At 40.1% G+C, this 19,991-nt stretch overlaps 1 protein-coding gene across 2 annotated transcripts in view; it reads right to left on the bottom strand.

Moving 5' to 3' along the window:
- Positions 1-532: 532 nt before the first annotated feature.
- zfr (zinc finger RNA binding protein) overlaps positions 533-19,991 on the bottom strand; it is a 95,384-nt gene continuing 75,925 nt past the window's right edge. The window contains exons 17-20 of one of the 2 annotated variants that reach the window (XM_034169730.1): positions 17,398-17,493; positions 16,929-17,040; positions 3,083-3,180; positions 533-1,510 (exon numbers count right to left, since the gene is read on the bottom strand). In XM_034169730.1, coding sequence (XP_034025621.1) covers positions 1,328-1,510; positions 3,083-3,180; positions 16,929-17,040; positions 17,398-17,493 — 489 coding nt within the window. In that variant the 3' untranslated portion in view covers positions 533-1,327. Of the gene's footprint in view, positions 1,511-3,082; positions 3,181-16,928; positions 17,041-17,397; positions 17,494-19,991 lie in introns of those variants that run through there. The other variant, XM_034169731.1, reaches the window with a different exon arrangement.

Here is a 19,991-nt window from a genome sequence, read left to right as displayed (position 1 = left end):
CACAGACAGATGGATGGATGGACGCAAAGTACTTGCAAAACTAGGTGGAAAAAAACAGATGCAACTTAAGACCAACAGAGTCAGTGACTTGGAAATGTTCATGTATCCATCACGACTTATCTGAAGAAAACTGGCTGTAAAAGTGATGATTTGGATGCGTTATACATGTACACGCCACTGTTTTCAATTGTGTATTTTATTTTGTCATGTTGTAGAAATGTTTTCACTGAGTTTAAAGGACATTATTTTAGAAATTTTAACATAAAGAAGCCTGAATTATATTTTTTAAAATTTGGTGTCATTACAAAATTCAGAGAAGTAACAGCTCAAAGGGTTCACAAACCTTTGAGCAGGATTTTTTTTTTGTCATCAGTGAATGACCCCTCCCCCCCCTATATATATCTATATCTATATATATATCTATATAGATATATAGATATATATATAGATATATAGATAGATAGTCTTTTTAAAGAGGAGACTTGCAAGGTTGTGACCACTTCAAGTGATTAAAACAAGCTAAACATCCAGCTCATTGTGTAAAATTTATTCTGCTGAAGCAGATTGGACAGTCTGAAAAGCATCCACAACAGGACTCAAACTGCAAACAAATCACTGCGGTGCCCTGCCCATTCGCCGTCATAACCGGAAACTAATAAAGATTACCAAGATTAACAAGGAAGCATAAACCAATGTAAAGGGCGAGCAAATCATTAGTTTCTTACCAAGCAGGAAAACGTTAAGAAGCCAAAACACAGTAACGTTACTGACCATGCGCTACACACACAAATCTCTTCACCAGTTTTAAGATTATACAGTTTTTTTTATACATATGAAAATGGACAAAACAAAGCAACTTCACCACAAACAAATCTCAACAGTAAAGTTTTCTTCTGAATCTCTGTGAATGCCAGTTTTTTTTGTTTGTTTTGAAGCGTAACTGAGCTACAGCGTCAAATATCACTTTCAACATAGAAAACAAAGCTGCACAGAAAACTGATGCTTCATAATGGTTACAACGTGGTCGACTTTTAAATGAAACTATAATTTACATGAATGCAGGTATTGGGGTTTATCTGTGCCTACTTATACATCATAAACTCTGGCTAAAACCTTTATGTGGAATGCATTTAACCTGCCATTTCAAGCTAAAGCACACTTCAGCAGGGAGCGGCGGAACACAAGTGTATCAGGCTCTGAGGAATCTACAGCTAAAACACTATGCAAAAGTTTGTGTGTAGAAACAAGTGATGCTACAGTTACATCAGCAGGAGCTGTACCACGATCTTGGACTCACGCCGGCATGTTTTAAATACACACGTAGAACTTAGTAGGTCTCATAATCCTTCTTATCCTTTTTGCCTTCGCCCTCGAAGCTGTCCGTGCCATCGCTGTTGTCACGGCGACGCTTGCGGTTGTTGTGGATGTTGAAACGAGGGTTGGTCTGTGGGAAAGGGTCCATACCCAAAATCTTATAGATCTGGCGGAATGCCAGCAGCCTCAGAGCAAACTTCACAAATACAAAAAGGAGACACAAGCAGCTAGTTATCATCCCAGTGGACAATTTATTAAAACAAACAAAAAACAAGTATTTTCTCATGACTTTATGCTTAAAACCACTAAATTAAACTTACAACCACAATTCCAATGAAGTTGGGACATTGTGTGAAATGTAAATAAAAACAGAATACAATGATTTGCAAATCCTCTTCAACCTATATTCAACTGAATACACCACAAAGACAAGATAATTAATGTTCAAACTGATAGACTTTCAAAAAAGAAAAAGCTGGGACAGTGGTATGTTTACCGCTGTGTTACATCATCTTTCCTTCTCACAACACTCAAGTGTTTGGGAACTGAGGACACTAATTGTGAGTGTGATGACTGGGTATAAAAAGGAGCATCCCGAAAAGGCTCAGCGGTTCACAAGCAAAGATGGGGCGAGACTTTGTGAACAACTGTGTGAAAAAATAGTCCAACAGTTTAAGAACAATGTTTCTCAATGTTCAACTGCAAGGAATTTAGAAATTCCATCATCTACAGTCCATAATATAATCAGAAGACTCAGAGAATCTGGAGAACTTTCTACACGTAAGCGGCAAAGGCCAAAAACCAACACTGAATGCCCATGACCTTCGGTCCCTCAGGCGGCACTGCATTAAAAACCAACACTGTGTAAAGGATCTTACCGCGTGGACTCAGGAACACTTCAGAAAACCATTGTCAGTTAACACAGTTCGTCGCTACATCTACAAGTGCAAGATAAAACTCCACCATGCAAAGTGAAAGCCATACATCAACAACATCCAGAAACGCCGTCGCCTTCTGTAGGCCCGAGCTGATTTGAAATGGACAGACGCAAAGTGGAAAAGTGTGCTGTGGTCTGATGAGTCCACATTTCAAATTGTTTTTGGAAATCATAGACATTGTGTCCTCCGGACAAAAGAGGAACAATACCATCCAGATTGTTACCAGCATAAAATGTTCAACAGCCAGCATCTGTGATGGTATGTGGGTGTGTCAGTGCCCATGACATGGGCAACTTACATGTGAGAAAATGTGTGGCGCATTATGAACTACCTTTTTTTTCCACCTCTCACCAGTAGATGTCAGGCTTTAAATACAACCCCAATTCCAATGAAGTTGGGACATTGTGTAAAATGTAAATAAAAACAGAATACAATGATTTGCAAATCCTCTTTGACCTATATTCAACTGAATACACCATAAAGACAAGATATTTAATGTTCAAACTGATAAACTTTGTTTTGTGTAAATATTTGCTCATTTTGAAATGGACGCCTGCAACACATTTCAAAAAAGCTGGGACAGTGGTATGTTTACCACTGTGTTACATCACCTTTCCTTCTAACAACACTCAATAAGGCAGTAAGCATTCAATGGAATCACATTCACTTCCCCTTCCAGCTGATGACAGCTGTTACATGTACATTTGTACAGGAATCACTGATTTACCTCATTTTTCTATGTGAACCAAAGATCATCTATAATCATTTCTGCATAACCACAACTGGCTAAAGACAAAAGTTCAGCCATACAGTCATTCCACAACACGTACCTGTGCACTTGAAGTAATGTCCTCCCTCTGCTGCTCTCCCATAGTTCCCAAGGTATCAACTAGATTCTTTTCACAGGGGTCAACCAATCCTGGCCCACCTGAATTAAATAGCAGAACAAAAACACCACCTTAGGATTTTTAAAATACATTAATAATAGTTTTCTACTGAACAATTAACTCAGCCAAGGTAGTGCTGTTTTCATATGCTAGCAGAGCATCAATAAGCCCCCAAAAATGTGAGGCATTCAGAATGCAAAAGCAGTGGGAGGGGAGGGGGAAAAAAAAAAACAACAACAAAAAAAAACTCAAAAATATCAAATATTTTATTGTATAAAAAAAGTGTTGTAGCATTTGTGGAAATGGCACATCCTGAACACATTAAGCACGATCCATTGTTGCATGACAAATGACTGGTGTGTGTTCCAAAGGTGAAAAAGAAGTCAGCTGGTCAGTCTTTTTTCTGTACAGTTGTATACAAACGTTTTGGCACCCCTGATAATTTTCATGATTTTCCTTTATAAATCGTCCATACATATACATTGATGTGTATGTACGCTAAATTTTAAGACAGTCCATCATCTGAACTGAAGCAATGTGAAGTGGGGGGGGGGGGGGGGGGGGGGGGTAGTGTCCCACGCAGCAGTGAGCAGGGAGCGGCAGGGTGGGTGTGTGTCATGAGTGCAGATGAAATGGGTTCCTATCAGATAAGTTTGTATCTGTTTCTGTCTGTGTGTGCATAATGTCTGGAGTTGCCTTGACAACAACAGACTGACTGTCAGGGAGGAAAGAAGATAAGAGAGCAGCTGAATGGTGAGCCAAAGCCGTAGAAATTCTTCTGGAGGAAAACAGTGGGGCATTTTGACCTTCAGAGGCTGATAAGCCTGCCATGTTTAGATTTGAGCAAAGAAAACACATTTGCAGCTCCTCTAACCAACCAAATCCAATTTATTAGTATTCCCTGGTCTCCGACATCTTCCTTTGCAAGGCGTACATTTGCTCCAAGATGTTATCCAACTTACGTCTGAGTTCAAGGGTTAACGCAGTCTGAGAACGTATCGCCTTGCCCAACTCAATCATGACAGACAGATGAGGGGTCATGGTTGTGGTCGCAGCTGTCTTGCCAATTCTTTGGTAGGTCAGGGAAGAACATAAACCAATAAGTACTATGATAAAATCAAATATAAATAAATCTTCGAGGTCCTCCACAGAGAGAAGTACCAAGCATGCAACATGCCATTTCTCCCAGGCGTCGAGAACAATGTCCACAGTATAGGTTCCATTTGGGCACGCAAGGTCCCCATTCCTGATTTCCTTGTTGAAAAAATGGTGTCAGTGTTCAGAGACCAGCTGATCAATTCCATAGTTAATCCAGTATAGTTTGAAGAATTCACAGTCTGGTCAAGTAGGGACTTCGAAGGTTGGAGCAGAGAGGAAAAGAGGCGAGAGAAGGAGATGTGACCGCCCTCACCGGAGTCCCAAAAGCAAATGTTTCCCCTCTTTGCATCTCTTCTAATGAGTGGCAACATGGGAGCCTCAAAACAACTCTCAAATGAGCTGAAAACAAAGATTGTTCAACATTATGGCTTAGGGGAAGGATACCAAAAGTTATCTCAGACATTTCAGCTGTCAGTTTCCACTGTGAGGAACATAGTGAGGAAACTGAAGACGGCAGGCACAATACTAGTTCAGGCCCAAAGTGGGAGGCCAAGAAAAATCTCATAAGCTGAAGCAAAGGATGGTGAGAACAGTTATAGTCAACCCACTGCTCCAAAGACCTACAACATGATCTTGCTGCAGACTGTGTCTCTGTGCATCGTTCAACTATACAGCGCACTCTGCACAAGGAGATGCTGTAATGCAGAGGAAACATTTTCTGCGTACACGTCACAAACAGTCACTTGAGGTATGCTAAAGCACATTTGGACAAGCTAGCTTAATTTTGGAAAAAGGTGCTGTGGACTGATGAAACTAAATTCAGTTACTTGGACATAACAAGGGGCGTTATGCACGGCTGAAAAACAAAACAAAACAAAAAAAAAAACACAGCATTCCAAGAAAAACACTTGCTACCTACAGGAAAATTTGGAAGTGGTTCCATCATGCTGTCGGGCTGTGTGGCCAGTGCAGGTACTGGGACTCTTGTTAAAGTTGAGAGTCACATGGATTCCAGTCAATATCAGCAGATTCTTGAGAACAATGTTCCAAGAATCAGTGATTAAGTTGAAGTTGCGCTGGGGCTGGATCTTTCAATAAGACAACGACCCTAAACACTGCTCAAAATGTACTAAGGCATTCATGCAGAGGAACAAGTACAACATTCTGGAATGGCCAGCTCAGTCCCCAGACCTGAATATTATTGAAAATCTGTGGTGTGATTTTAAGCTGGCTGTCCATGCTCGGAAACCAACAAACCTGACTGAACTGGAAATGTTTTGTAAAGAAGAATGGTCCAAAATACCTTCAAGCAGAATCCAGACTCTCATTGGAAGCTATCGGAAGTGTTAAGAGGCTTTTATTTCTGCAAAAGGAGGATCTACTAAATATTGATGTATTTTTTCTACTGGGGTGCCCAAATTTATGCACCTGCCTAATTTTGTTCGAAGAATTATTGTACACTTTCTGTAAATCCTATAAACTTCATTTCACTTATCAAATATCACTGTGTTTGTCTGCTATATATGTTTAATTGAAATTGCTGATCCAAACAACTAGTGATGGAAATCATCAGAGGTGCCCAAACCTTTACATACAGCTGTACCTTGGCTGCACACTGTTCTTTAATTTTTACTGTCTTTGAAATTATGTAACTATTATTATTTTTTAACAGTTTTCTGTTGGGGTGGCCTGAGGAATGATCAACGTATTGGGCATGGCCTGCTGATTTCGACACGGCCCTTGTGAAGGATCTTGGGGCAACTTGTATAAGAGAACGCAGTCTCGTTTGAAGCCTCCGTGATATTGCAGGATTTGACCACTTACGGGAACCACCATTTAATACAACCCCTGGCAAAAATTATGGAATCACCGGCCTCGGAGGATGTTCATTCAGTTGTTTAATTTTGTAGAAAAAAAGCAGATCACAGACATGACACAAACTAAAGTAATTTCAAATGGCAACTTTCTGGCTTAAGAAACACTATAAGAAATCAGGGAAAAAAATTGTGGCAGTCAGTAACGGTTACTTTTTTAGACCAAGCAGAGGGAAAAAAATATGGAATCACTCAATTCTGAGGAAAAAATTATGGAATCACCCTGTAAATTTTCATCCCCAAAACTAACACCTGCATCAAATCTGCTTGTTAGTCTGCATCTAAAAAGGAGTGATCACACCTTGGAGAGCTGTTGCACCAAGTGGACTGACATGAATCATGGCTCCAACACGAGAGATGTCAATTGAAACAAAGGAGAGGATTATCAAACTCTTAAAAGAGGGTAAATCATCACGCAATGTTGTAAAAGATGTTGGTTGTTCACAGTCAGCTGTGTCTAAACTCTGGACCAAATACAAACAACATGGGAAGGTTGTTAAAGGCAAACATACTGGTAGACCAAGGAAGACATCAAAGCGTCAAGACAGAAATTTAAAGCAATATGTCTCAAAAATCGAAAATGCACAACAAAACAAATGAGGAACGAATGGGAGGAAACTGGAGTCAACATCTGTGACCGAACTGTAAGAAACCGCCTAAAGGAAATGGGATTTACATACAGAAAAGCTAAACAAAAGCCATCATTAACACCTAAACAGAAAAAAACAAGGTCACAATGGGCTAAGGAAAAGCAATCGTGGACTGTGGATGACTGGATGAAAGTCATATTCAGTGGTGATGAATCTCGAATCTGCACTGAGCAAGGTGATGATGCTGGAACTTTTGTTTGGTGCCGTTCCAATGAGATTTATAAAGATGACTGCCTGAAGAGAACATGTAAATTTCCACAGTCGATGATATGGGGCTGCATGTCAGGTAAAGGCACTGGGGAGATGGCTGTCATTACATCATCAATAAATGCACAAGTTTACGTTGATATTTTGGACACTTTTCTTATCCCATCAATTGAAAGGATGTTTGGGGATGATGAAATCATTTTCAAGATGATAATGCATCTTGCCATAGAGCAAAAACTGTGAAAATATTCCTTGCAAAAAAGACACATAGGGTCAATGTCATGGCCTGCAAATAGTCCGGATATTAATCCAATTGAAAATCTTTGGTGGAAGTTGAAGAAAATGGTCCATGACAAGGCTCCAACCTGCAAAGCTGATCTGGCAACAGCAATCAGAGAAAGTTGGAGCCAGATTGATGAAGAGTACAGTTTGTCACTCATTAAGTCCATGCCTCAGAGACTGCAAGCTATTATAAAAGTCAGAGGTGGTGCAACAAAATACTAGTGATGTGTTGGAGTGTTCTTTTGTTTTTCATGATTCCATAATTTTTTCCTCAGAATTGAGTGATTCCATATTTTTTTCCCTCTGCTTGGTCTAAAAAAGTAACCATTACTGACTGCCACAATTTTTTTCCTGATTTCTTATAGTGTTTCTTAAAGCCAGAAAGTTGCCATTTGAAATGACTTTAGTTTTGTGTCATGTCTGTGATCTGCTTTTTTTCTACAAAATTAAACAACTGAATGAACATCCTCCGAGGCCGGTGATGCCATAATTTTTGCCAAAGGTTGTATATACACAGCATACCTTCACACGGATGGTGTACTGTTTTATTTTTAGCATCAATCACTGAAGCAATCGAAAAAGTTTTTTCGGTTCCCAGTGGAGAAGAAAAGATGCAGCGAGTGAGACATGTTGTGCCGGTGTTAGCCTACACAGCTAACCAGAGTAGCTCTGTTCTCTCGCCTGCAAAACTGCATCGACACGTTTGACCTCCGGATCATAAACAAACTGCAACACCTGTCCAATTTCCCATGGCACTGTCACTCTTTCTTTGCATTTTCACTTTGTTTGCATGTAATTTGCCCAAAAATCCACTGAAAATGCTGTGGTTGGTACCCTGGAAGTAGAGAAATTATGTCATATTTTACCCCTTTAGCACCCGCCCTCAAACGAGACTGAGTTCCCTTATTGTGATTTGGTGCAACAGAGAAAAGAATGAATTGAAAAATGTATTTGAATATACAGTGCATCCAGAAAGTATTTGTGGCGTTTCACTTTTTCCACAATTTATGTTACAGCCTTATTCCAAAATGGATTTACCCCATAACGACAATATGGAAAGTGTTTTTTTTTTTTTTTGGATTTTTGCAAATTCATTTAAAATAAAAAAAAAACTAAGAAATCACATGTACACAAGTATTCACAGGCTTTGCCATGAAGCTCAACATTGAGCTCAGGTGCATCCTTGTTTCCACTGATCATCCTTGAGATGTTTCTACAGCTTAATTAGAGTCCACCTGGGGTAAATTCAGTTGACTGCACAAAATTTGGAAAAGCACACATCTGTCTACATATAAGGTCCCACAGTTGAGAGTGAATGTCAGAGCACAAACCAAGCATGAAGTCAAAGGAATTTGTCTGTAGACCTCCGAGACAGGACTGTCGAGGCACAAATTTATTCATTTAACTTGAAAGGATAAACCCCTTGAGATTTATAATCTCGTGCTCAAGGGGGTCCTCAATAATAACAACAAAAACATCCAATTTGCAAGACATGCAACAGTACATACAGTGAGGAAAATAAGTATTTGAACACCCTACGATTTTGCAAGTTCTCCCACTTAGAAATCATGGAGGGGTCTGAAATTTTCATCTTAGGTGCATGTCCACTGTGAGAGACAGTCTTAAAAAAGACCTGTTAGTCCGCCTCTAAAAAGTCCACCTCCACTCCACTTATTCCAAATTAGAAGCACCTATTTGAGGTCGTAAGCTGCATAAAGACACCTGTCCACCAAGGCTGAAAAGGGCTACGGGGCAATTGCCAAGCAGCTTGGTAAAAAAAGATCAACTGTTGGAGCAATTATTAGAAAATGGAAGAAGCTAAACATGACTGTCAAGCTCCCTCAGACTGGGGCTCCATGCAAGATCCCACCTCGTAGCATATCAATGATCCTAAGAAAGGTGAGGAATCAGCCCAGAACTGCACGGTAGGAGCTGGTCAATGACCTTAAGAGAGCTGGCACCACTGTTTCCAAGGTTACTGTGGGTAATACACTAAGATGTCATGGGTTAAAATCATGCATGGCATGGATGGCTCCCCTGCTTAAATCAGCACATGTCCAGGTCCATCTTAAGTTTGCCCATGGCCATTTGGATGATCCAGAGGAGTCATGGGAGAAAGTCATGTGGTCAGATGAGACCAAAACAGAACTTTTTGGTCTTAATTCCACTCACCGTGTTTGGAGGAAGAAGAATGCTGAGTACATCCCAAAAACACCGTCCCTACTGTGAAGCATGGGGGTGGAAGCATAATGCTTTAGGGGTTTTCTGCACATGGGACAGGACGACTGCAGTGTATTAAGGAGAGGATGACCGGGGCCATGTATTGTGAGATTTTGGGGAACAACCTCCTTCCCTCAGTTAGAGCATTGAAGATGGGTCATGGATGGGTCTTCCAACATGACAATGACCCGAAGCACACAGCCAGGATAACCAAGGAGTGGCTCCGTAAGAAGCATATCAAGGTTCTGGAGTGGCCGAGTCAGTCTCCAGACCTAAACCCAATAGAAAATCTTTGGAGGGAGCTCAAACTCCGTGTTTCTCAGCGACAGCCCAGTAACCTGGCTGATCTAGTGAAGATCTGTATGGAGGAGTGGACCAAAATCCCTGCTGCAGTGTGTGCAAACCTGGTGGAAAAACTACAGGAAACGTTTGACCTCTGTAATTGCAAACAAAGCTACTGTACCAAATATTAACATTGATTTTCACAGGTGTTGAAATACTTATTTGCAGCAGTAACATACAAATAATTTATTAAAAAAGAATCATACATTGTGATTTCTGGATTTTTTTTTTTTTTTTTTTTTTTTTTTTTTAAGATTATGTCTCTTACAGAGGACATGCACCTAAGATGAAAATTTCAGACCCCTCCATGATGTCTAAGTGGGAGAACTCGCAAAATTGCAGGGTGTTCAAATACTTATTTTCCACACTGTACATAACAAAATATACAAACAGAGGCAACAATAAAGCTACAAACCATTAATTACACACAAACATGTCTACACGCACACACCAACAACCAATCACACCACACACACAAACACACAAAGCTCCGTAACACTCTCCCATTAGTACTAACATACAAAATGAATAAAATGAATTGTTATGGACAAGCGGAATCAAAAACAGTTACATATGTTTTTAAGGTGTTGTACAAGGGCACTTTTAAAGAGGTTGAAAGGCAGATGGAGGAAGAAAGGCTGTTCCAATCATAGGGTGCTTTATGTTTAAATGAAAATTTTCCAATTTCTTTATTAATTCGTGGGACAACAAAAAAACAAAAAGACTGAGAAGAACCAAAAGGAGTCAAATATATCTAGGGAAGGATACAGAAACATTTCTGCTGTTTTGAAGGACCCAATGAGCACAGTGGCCTCCATCATCCGTAAATAGAAGAAGTTCGGATCCACCAGGACTCTTCCTATAGCTGGCGCCAATCTATACAGAGCAATCGGGGGAGAAGGACCTTAGTCAGGGAGGTGAAAAATAACCTGACGGTCATTCTGTCAGAGCTCCAGCATTCCTCTGTGGAGAGAGGAGAATCTTCCAGAAGGATAACCATCTCTGCAGCAATCCACCAATCAAGCCTGTATGGTAGAGTGACCAGACGGAAGCCACTCCTTAGTAAAAGGCACATGGTAGCCCGCCTGGAGTTTGCCAAAAGGCACCTGAAGGACTCTCAGACCATGACAAACAAAATTCTTTGATCTGATAAGACAAAGATTGAACTCTTGGAGTGAATGCCAGGTACCATGTTTGGAGGAAAGCAGGCACAATCCCTTCAGTGAAGCATCATGCTGTGGGGATGTTTTCCAGCAGCAAGAACTAGGACACTAGCCAGGAAAGAATGAAAGATGAATGCAGCAATGTACAGAGACATCCTACATGAACTACTTTGAAAAAGTAATCAAATTACTGATTACTCCTTGAAAAAGTAAGTTAGTTACTTTACTGATTACTCAATTTTAAAAATAACCAAGTTAGATTACTAGTTACTTTCAGCAGCTGTTGACAACACCCCTCTGCCACCTCAACATGAAAATGATAACCCGTTTTACCAATACTCACTTTATAGTCACCCTTTCTTGACTTAAATGAACATAAATACTTGTTTTATAAAAAAATAAAGACATCTTTCTTGACTTCATATTTAACTGTTGACAGCACTGCAACAGTAAAACTTGCAATTTATAACCTACATTGTTTATAAATGTAACTATTAAATTCTTTCTAACATTTTTCTAACAATTAAATTCTTTCTAAACATTTCAGTTGTTGAAATTATTATTGTAAGTAGTATTAGTAGCAGTAGTAAAAAAAAAAAAAAAAAAAAAACGACTTCAAAAGTGGACCTTTAATCTAGGGGTGTTGTGGGGTCCCTGCCCTGCTCCACGTCCCCTTTCCGTATGGATTCACCCCTGCTTTGGCATTTGAGCAGGAAGAATGATAATGTTTATTTATGCAGAAAACACGACCAGATTGACAGTGAAGAAAGTTTTATCTGCGTTTTTTTATGTCATGTCATCCTCAGAAAGACATTAGGTGCATCTGGGTGGAAAAAAGCATTAGTTGTTAATGCGTCGCGGATCAGCTGTTTTTAGCAAGGACACAGAGCGGCTCAGAGTTTTCCATAAAAGGGAAAGAAGTGTAAAAATGTCTTTGGAAAGCTCAGTGCAGGTGTGCCGTCATCACCGCGCTTTGAGAGAGGACAACTTTTTGTTCAACTTGGAGCTGCTGGAGAAAACCTGCTGAAATTGGGCAAAGTGGACAGTTCAGTCAAACCCTGACCCCCTGCACAGGCCAAGTTTAATGCTGCGATCAACCCGCGATGCAAAAATAATAGTAATGTACGGTGAGTTGAAGTAACTTTAATCGGATTACTGATTTGGAAAGATTAACGCGTTAGATTACTTGTTACTGAAAAAAAGCAGTCAGATTAGAGTAACATTTCTCCAAGTAGGGGAGGTGATGGTCTAGTCACTCTAGTGGTTAGAGCGTTGGGCTTGAGACCAGAGGATCCTTGGTTCAAATCCCAGCCTCACCGGAAAATCACTAAGGGCCCTTGGGCAAGGTCCTTAATCCCCTCGTTGATCACGCTGTGTAGTGGGTGCCTTGGATGGCAGCAGCTTGACATCGGGGTGAATGTGAGGCACTGATGTGTAAAGCACTTTGAGCGTCTGATGCAGAAGGAAAAGCGCTATATAAATGCTGTCCATTTACCATTTATTTAAGTAACGTGTTACCACACAGTAAATTTTGCTGAGTAAAATTTACTCTGTGGGGATAACATTTGATCTTGAGTAAAAAACACTCTTGTCGAGTGAAATCAGCTCCACTGGTGTTGCCGTCCGAACGGTTCTCTTCAGGACAACTTTGTGAATGTCCTTGAGTGGCCCAGCCAGAGCCCAGACCTGAATCCAATTGAACAACTCTGGAGAGATCTGAAAATGGCTGTACACCAACGCTCCCATCCAACCTAATGGAGCTTGAGAGGTGCTGCAAAGAGGGACGGGCAAAACTGCCTAAAGATAGGTGCACCAAGGTTGTGACATCATATTCAAGAACACTTGAGGCTGTAAATGCTGGCAAATGTGCATCAACAACATATTGAGCAAAAGGTGTGAATATTTATATACATGTGATTTTAGTTTTTTTTTTTTTATAAATTTGCAAAAAAAAAAAAAAAAAAAAAAAACTTTGATGTTGTCATTATGGGGTTCTGTGAGTAGAATTTTAAGGGGAAAAATTTATTTACTCCATTTTGGAAAAAGGCTGTAAAGGCTGTTGAACATGGAGGAATTTTAATCAGGTAAAATTGGAACATTTGGGGCTATTTCGGTCACATATGTCAGAGGTCTTAAAGTGGATATGACACCTAAAAAATTAGGTAAAACTGATATAAATATCAAAAATATACATTGAGTATAGTAAGTTGAAAGTGATTTTAATTATTATCACTGAGAAATAAAGTTTGTACAGCTTCTCAAAAGTGTGTTTCTTGCTGGCAGCGTTCCATCAGTGGTCACGTGATGCCGTGACGTCACAGCGTGTAGAGTCCCATCTTTGTCTGTTAGATTGACAACAGGAACAAATAGACCTCAGCATGGACAGTGACGAGGTTGAGAACTTTTCTGACTCCTCTTCAAGTGTGGATTGTTTCTGTGAGGAAATCGAGACTGACTCGGATCCTGAGGATGTCGCAGCAGTGATTAGACCCTACAGATTCAAGCCGTATCTTTCGGACAAACATTCAAAACAGGAGCATTCTGGCAGCGAAAATAATAGTGACGGTGTTTATGGCGGAGCCGAAGCAGAGGCAAGAGACGTGCCAATTCTGATGGATTTTGAAAGGCTGCAGAATACGGAATGGTAAGGGAGGCTTTGATTTTTGTTGCTGCTGTTTATAACACTATAATTATACCATTTTCGATTGTAGCGTCTGTTTACTGCCTTTGTTATTGTTCCGGAGCCGCGATAGTGTAGCTACTACTTGCGGACCACCGTTATTACCTTCGAGTTTTTGCTGTTTTGAAGTGCCAGGCATTGCATTCATTTGTGTTTAGTTACGTTATTTTTATGAAAGAATAGGAAATAAATGGTGAAGGTTTCTAAAAAGATTGCTGAAAACAACAGTGAACATGCCGCCACCGTGTTTAGCACTGATGGTTTTTTTACAAGTTCCTTGACCATTTCAAGATTATTGTGCACATATTATTTAGGGTTGACATTTTAGGTGTTCCTGTGAGCGGTGAGAACATGGAGACGGTAGAGGAAAGTGTCTGCTGTCGGGAGCAAATGCGGGTGTGCGCGGGGAGGGAGCGGCAGCCTTACATTTCGTGCATCACACAACACTGCGGCTTTCAATCAATCTGCCTGGACTTGAAAAGGCTAAAACCTTTCGCCCTTGTGTTTGTACAATATGCTGCGACACACTGGTCAGGCATATCGACAAACAAGTCCCTGAGAGCTGTGTTTAATCAAAGTTTCTGCCACTAAAAAAAGTGTAAACAACAGCTGCCAAGTGTGCAAACCGATAAGGTCTACAGGCAGTGATGTATTTCAGGTTTGGTGCTTAGCGGGAAGCTGGTCACGGGGCGTGCACATTTTTCAGTGGCGGGACGTTCAAATGTTGTATATAACGGGAGAACCGTGTCCATTTTCCCAAAACACTTAGGTTGACCGAATTATATAACCTCTGTTACATGTAATAAGACTGTTGTCTTTAAGTGGCATATCCACTTTAAGCTTTTTGAGGCCTAAATGATGTTCACAGCAAGACAATATATGTGACAACAATCATAGAATTTTGGGACTTTTGACATGCTGAACATTAAACATCAAACATTCAAATGTCAAAAGCAGATGGAAAAAAAAAACACTTAAAAGTTCAACAACAATTTGCGAGAAGGCACACTGGCGATTCAAGCATAGATTTAATCTGTTTTGTTGAAAGAAAATTCTACACTGCAACTTCACTATGAAGGCATGAGTGGTGACGCAAAATGCAAAACGTACACTGTACACAAATTCTTCAATCACAGCCACAGAGGTCTAGAACTTCTTAAGGGTTGTCTGGGTGTCTTTCCTCTCTAATCTCCTTCTTATACAGTCACTCAGTTTTTGAGAACTGTCGCCTCCACAAAGCTTTACCACAGCGTACCATACTGTTTGTGTTTCTTACTCATTCATGTAAATAAAGTTCAAGACATAATCAGCGTCTTGGAAATGTTCATGTATCCATCCCCTGACTTGTTGGAATGTAAACGTGATGGTTTACATGTGCTATACGAAAGGGGCACTTATTCACACCATCATTTTGACTTTTAGATTTTGATTTCTTTTAATTCATGATGTAGAGATTACTTTTCAATGTGAGTTTAAAAGGCATAATTTTAGAAATTTTAATATACAAAGTTTGTTTTTTGATGTCCTAAAAAATTTCTAACATGTAAAATGTAATTTGCAACATAGGTACACTTCAATTATGAGAGACAAAATGAGAGAAAAAAAAAATCTAGGAAATCACATTGTAGGATTTTTAAAGAATTTATTTGTAAATTATGGTGGAAAATAAGTATTTGGTCACCCACAAACAAGCATGATTTCTGGCTCTCACAGACCGGTAACTTCTACTTTGAGAAGCTCTTCTGTCCTCCACCTGTTACCTGTATTAATGGCAGCTGTTGGAACTCATTTGTATAAAAGACACCTGTCCACAGCCTCAAAGAGTCAGACTCCAAACTCAACCATGGGCAAGACCAAAGAGCTGTCAAAGGACACGAGGAAGAAAATTGCAGACCTGCACCAGGCTGGGAAGAGTGAATCTACAATAGTCAAGCAGGTTGTGTGAATAACTCAACTGTGGGAGCAATTGTAAGAAAATGGAAGACATACAAGACCACTGATAATCTCCCTCGATCTGGGGTTCTACGCAAGATCTCATCCTGTGGGGTCAAAATAAACATGAAAACAGTGAGCAAAAATCACAGAACTACACAGAGGGACCTGATGAATGACCTGCAGAGAGCTGGGACCAAAGTAACAAAGGCTACACTACACAGAGAGGGACTCAAATCCTGCAGTGTCAGACGTGTCCCCCTGCTTAAGCCAGTACATGTCCAGGCCTGTCTGACGTTTGCCAGAGAGCATATGGTTGATCCAGAAGAGGACTGAGAGAATATCATGTGGTCAGATGAAACCAAAATAGAACTTTTTGGTAAAAACTCAACTCATCGTGTTTGCAGGAAGAAGAATGCTGAGTTGCATTCCAAGAACACCATACCTACTGTGAAGCATGGGGGTGGAAACATCATGCTTTGGGGCTGTTTTTCTGCAAAGAGGACAGGACGACTGATCTGTGTTAAGGGAAGAATGAATGGGGCCATGTATCATAAGATTTTAAGCCAAAACCTTCCATCAGTGAGAGCATGGAAGATGCAATGTAGCTGGGTCTTCCAGCATGACAATGATCCCAAACACACTGCTCGGGCAACAAAGGAGTGGCTCCGTAAAAAGCATTTGAATGTCCTGGAGTGGCCAAACCAGTCTCCAGACCTCAACCCCATAGAAAATTTGTGGAGGGAGTTGAAAGTCTGTGTTGCCCAGTGACAGCCCCAAAACATCACTGCTCTAGAGATCTGCATGGAGGAACGGGCCAAAATACCACCTACAGTGTGTGCAAACCTGGTGAAGACTTGCCAACAAAGATTATGTTACAAAGTATTGTTGAACTTTTGTTACTGACCAAATACTTATTTTCCACCATAATTTACAAAAAAATTCTTTAAAAATCCTTCAATGTGATTTCCTGGATTTTTTTTTTCCCCTCATTTTGTCTCTCACAGTTGAAGTGTGCCTATGATGAAAATGACTGACCTCTCTCATCTTTCTAAGTAGGAGAACTTGCGCAATCAGGGACTGACTAAATACTTTTTACCCCACTATATATATATATATATATATATATATATATATATATATATATATATATATATATATATATATCTCAATCAATCAATTTTTTTTATATAGCGCCAAATCACAACAAACAGTTGCTGCCTATAGTTCATACTGCTCACCACTAGTTGGCAGGTCTGTTCATGGAAAACTATGGTTTCTTTTTCCAGAAACAACACCAGGCACCACTATCAGTAAAACAGTCCAACGATCATGTCTTACCTGGCAGTAAGATTCCAGAAGCGATACATTCAAAGACACGTCTTAATGCATCACCTGGGCTCAGGGGGGCAGACGTGCTGCTGATGGCCTTCTCAACCAGCAGCTCCATGGCCTGAACAGAATCATCAAGTACAGTCAGAAAATCTGCAAACTACTACAGTGGGCTCTGATCCACGTCGGCCACTTGTGTTAGTACAACTCCAGAGCACAAGTCAGCCAACTCCACCAGCGTTACCCAGAAGATCGCTTCGTTTTACAAAACCTAATTCAACATCAGGGAAATGTGAAGAAGGCAGCCGTCTTTAGACTCCTAAGACCTCCAACACGGAGGCAAAGGACAGAATCAGCCCGAGACTAAGGAAATATTTAATAACTGGTGCAGCCAGCAGGCCACAACAATGTTCAGGTATCAGTTTCACAAGTACACAAATTTCTTCACACTCAGAATATTTAGGCAGCATATACCCACCCATCCTGGGATGGCAGACCAAGTCGGAACTCGCTGGCAAAGGTCTCGCAGGATTCGGATGATCACCACACAGGCCTGAAGTCCATTGGCTCTAGCCTTTTGATACAATAAAGTTAGGTTTACAATGTCAACAAGACAGACAGGTGTCACAAATATGAAATGATTTTCCTGTCATTAATCAAGATCATTGCCTAGCAATTTACATGAACAATTACCCAGAATTATGAGCCACTTTTCAGTTTTCCCTCAAAACTCTGCGATCCCACTCATTATCTGCTCACTCACATCCTGACCTTAAACCATTCACTTCTGTTCACTCAACAGTTCTCTACAATTTAGATTTCTTTACTTGTCTGTGAGGAAAAAACCCTGATAAATTCCTCAATCAGAATGGCTTCTTGTTTCGAACAGATCTGCTTCCATCCAGGCCTTATGACTGGTAAACACATAGTAGGAAGGAAATTTTTATTTTTCCTTGTGTCAATGATATCTATCTCACTTTGATTTTGTGCATCATTTTGCCCCTCTAGATTCCATATGCAGTTTGCATTTTGTTTTCTTTTCAAAACCAGGTTGCAGTATTTTTTTTTAAATGCAGCAAAGTGAAACAGACCAGTAAAAACAAAACAAGACCATTCATTCATTTTCTGCCATCATCAAGGTCCGACTCACAGTGTCAATAGACCAAGCAGCTCAACCTACACTTCCCTATCCTATGCCAAGTACTGTAACTCTTCCTGCGGGATCCTGAGGCATTGCCAAGCAAGCTGGGAAATAAAATCCCTCCAGCTTGTCCTGGGTCTTCCGAAGAGTAGGACGTGCCTGGAAGACCTCAGATATTTGAGTCACTTCAGCTGGCTCCTTTAAATGTGAAGATGCAGCAACTCTACAGTACTCATGCATCCCTCCTGGACAGTCGAGTTCCTAACCCTGTCCCAGAGTAAAAGCCCACACATCCGAAGGTGGAATCTCATTTCCGCTGCTCGTATCCGTGACTTTGTTCTTGCAGTCATTACCAAAGTTCATGACCATACACGAGGATAGGACCGTAAACTGAGAGCCTCACCTTCTGACTCAGCTCTTTCTTCACCACGACAGTATAGTATCTGTAAAACATCAGACGCCGTCCCTGTCTATCGATTTCACACTCCAACATACCTCTCCATTTGGGAATAAGACCCAGAGATAGACATGACAAAATTATTATTCTGTAGTTTTCAACTAGTCCCAGACACATCTCCTGAGGAATCCCAGCGACCACATTTACTCATACCAACTAAGCAAAAATGCCATAAAACACACTAATTCAACAGACTCAAGCCAAGCTGTCAGATACCAAACTCCCAATGGCAAACCAATCCACTGAATAGACTTCTTTCACACAGACCAACAGCAACAATATAAAGCAATCAATAACCAAAAGCAAGAACAGACATTAAAAATCACTTCAACTTACTAAAATTGCTCATCACTTCAAGATAAAGTTCCCCCTCCTTTGTAATGTAAATCCACAACAAAATCAGTGATAAGGGCCTTTCACATTGAATGCGTTGGTCGATCATTTTGGCACATTCGCTTGCGTTGAATGCATTGGACACGGCAACAGCATGCATGCAGAGGGGCGGAGACTTCTGCAATAGTATCTGGCTTTGAGGGCCCGGTGAACAACATGGACAATCGCCCTCATGGAGTCGCGAAACACCCAGTCTGCCATTCATAACCACAATATTAAGAGAAAAAGAAGAAGAACGAATGATGACATCACCCTGTTGGGAGAAGCTTTTATATATATATATATATATATATATATATATATATATATATATTTATTATTTAAGCAAGTGTTTGGAGTGATAATTAACGAATCATTAAACATGAAGTCAAAGTTCAGACAATAAGACACTTTTACAGGAAGAAGTCCTGCACCCTTTTCTGCATAATTTCAAAGCAATCACAATCACTAGAATAGTCAAATTCACATTTTAGTAATTACTCTCTCCTGATTACAACATTAAAACCAATGAATAGTCAAAAAAGACTTAATTAAATGTTGAAATGGCTAAATTAAAAAATTATTTCATCATGAATTTTATGTTTGAGACATTCTAATTAACAGACACACTGCAGTCATTGTTACATCATCTCCTGTTGTGTTTATAATAAATATTTGTATTATTTACGGTATCTTTTTTTAATGGTTGAAATGCAGATATGAATGAATGAATATATCAGAATTAAAAATGTACACATTACTTTACATGCTATTTTGTCTAAAAATAGATGTCCAAGGTTTATTATCATGTGAATCAAGAAATTATCTAATCTGAAACAACAACAACAGATAAGTTATGGTTTTAATTTACAGATGAACAACAAAGATTTCTAAAGAATCTTTGCACTCTGTCGTGTTCTGTGTTTTGGCCTGATGCCTCATTTCTACTGGATATGTGAAGCTACATCACAGCGTGCAGTGGTGAAAGTTGGATTGGGTTGAACTTTGACTGCAGCAGCCTGATGACAAGCAGCGATGCATGCTCCTGGCAGAGTATCGTGCTAGCTTGGTTTTTCAAAAACGCAACACTTCTAATTGAACA

The sequence above is a fragment of the Thalassophryne amazonica genome, chromosome 5 (genome assembly GCF_902500255.1).
Source record: "Thalassophryne amazonica chromosome 5, fThaAma1.1, whole genome shotgun sequence".
NCBI lineage: Eukaryota > Metazoa > Chordata > Actinopteri > Batrachoidiformes > Batrachoididae > Thalassophryne > Thalassophryne amazonica.
The sequence above is the reverse complement of the archived record's forward strand: the minus strand, read 5'-3'. Positions and strand labels throughout refer to the sequence as shown.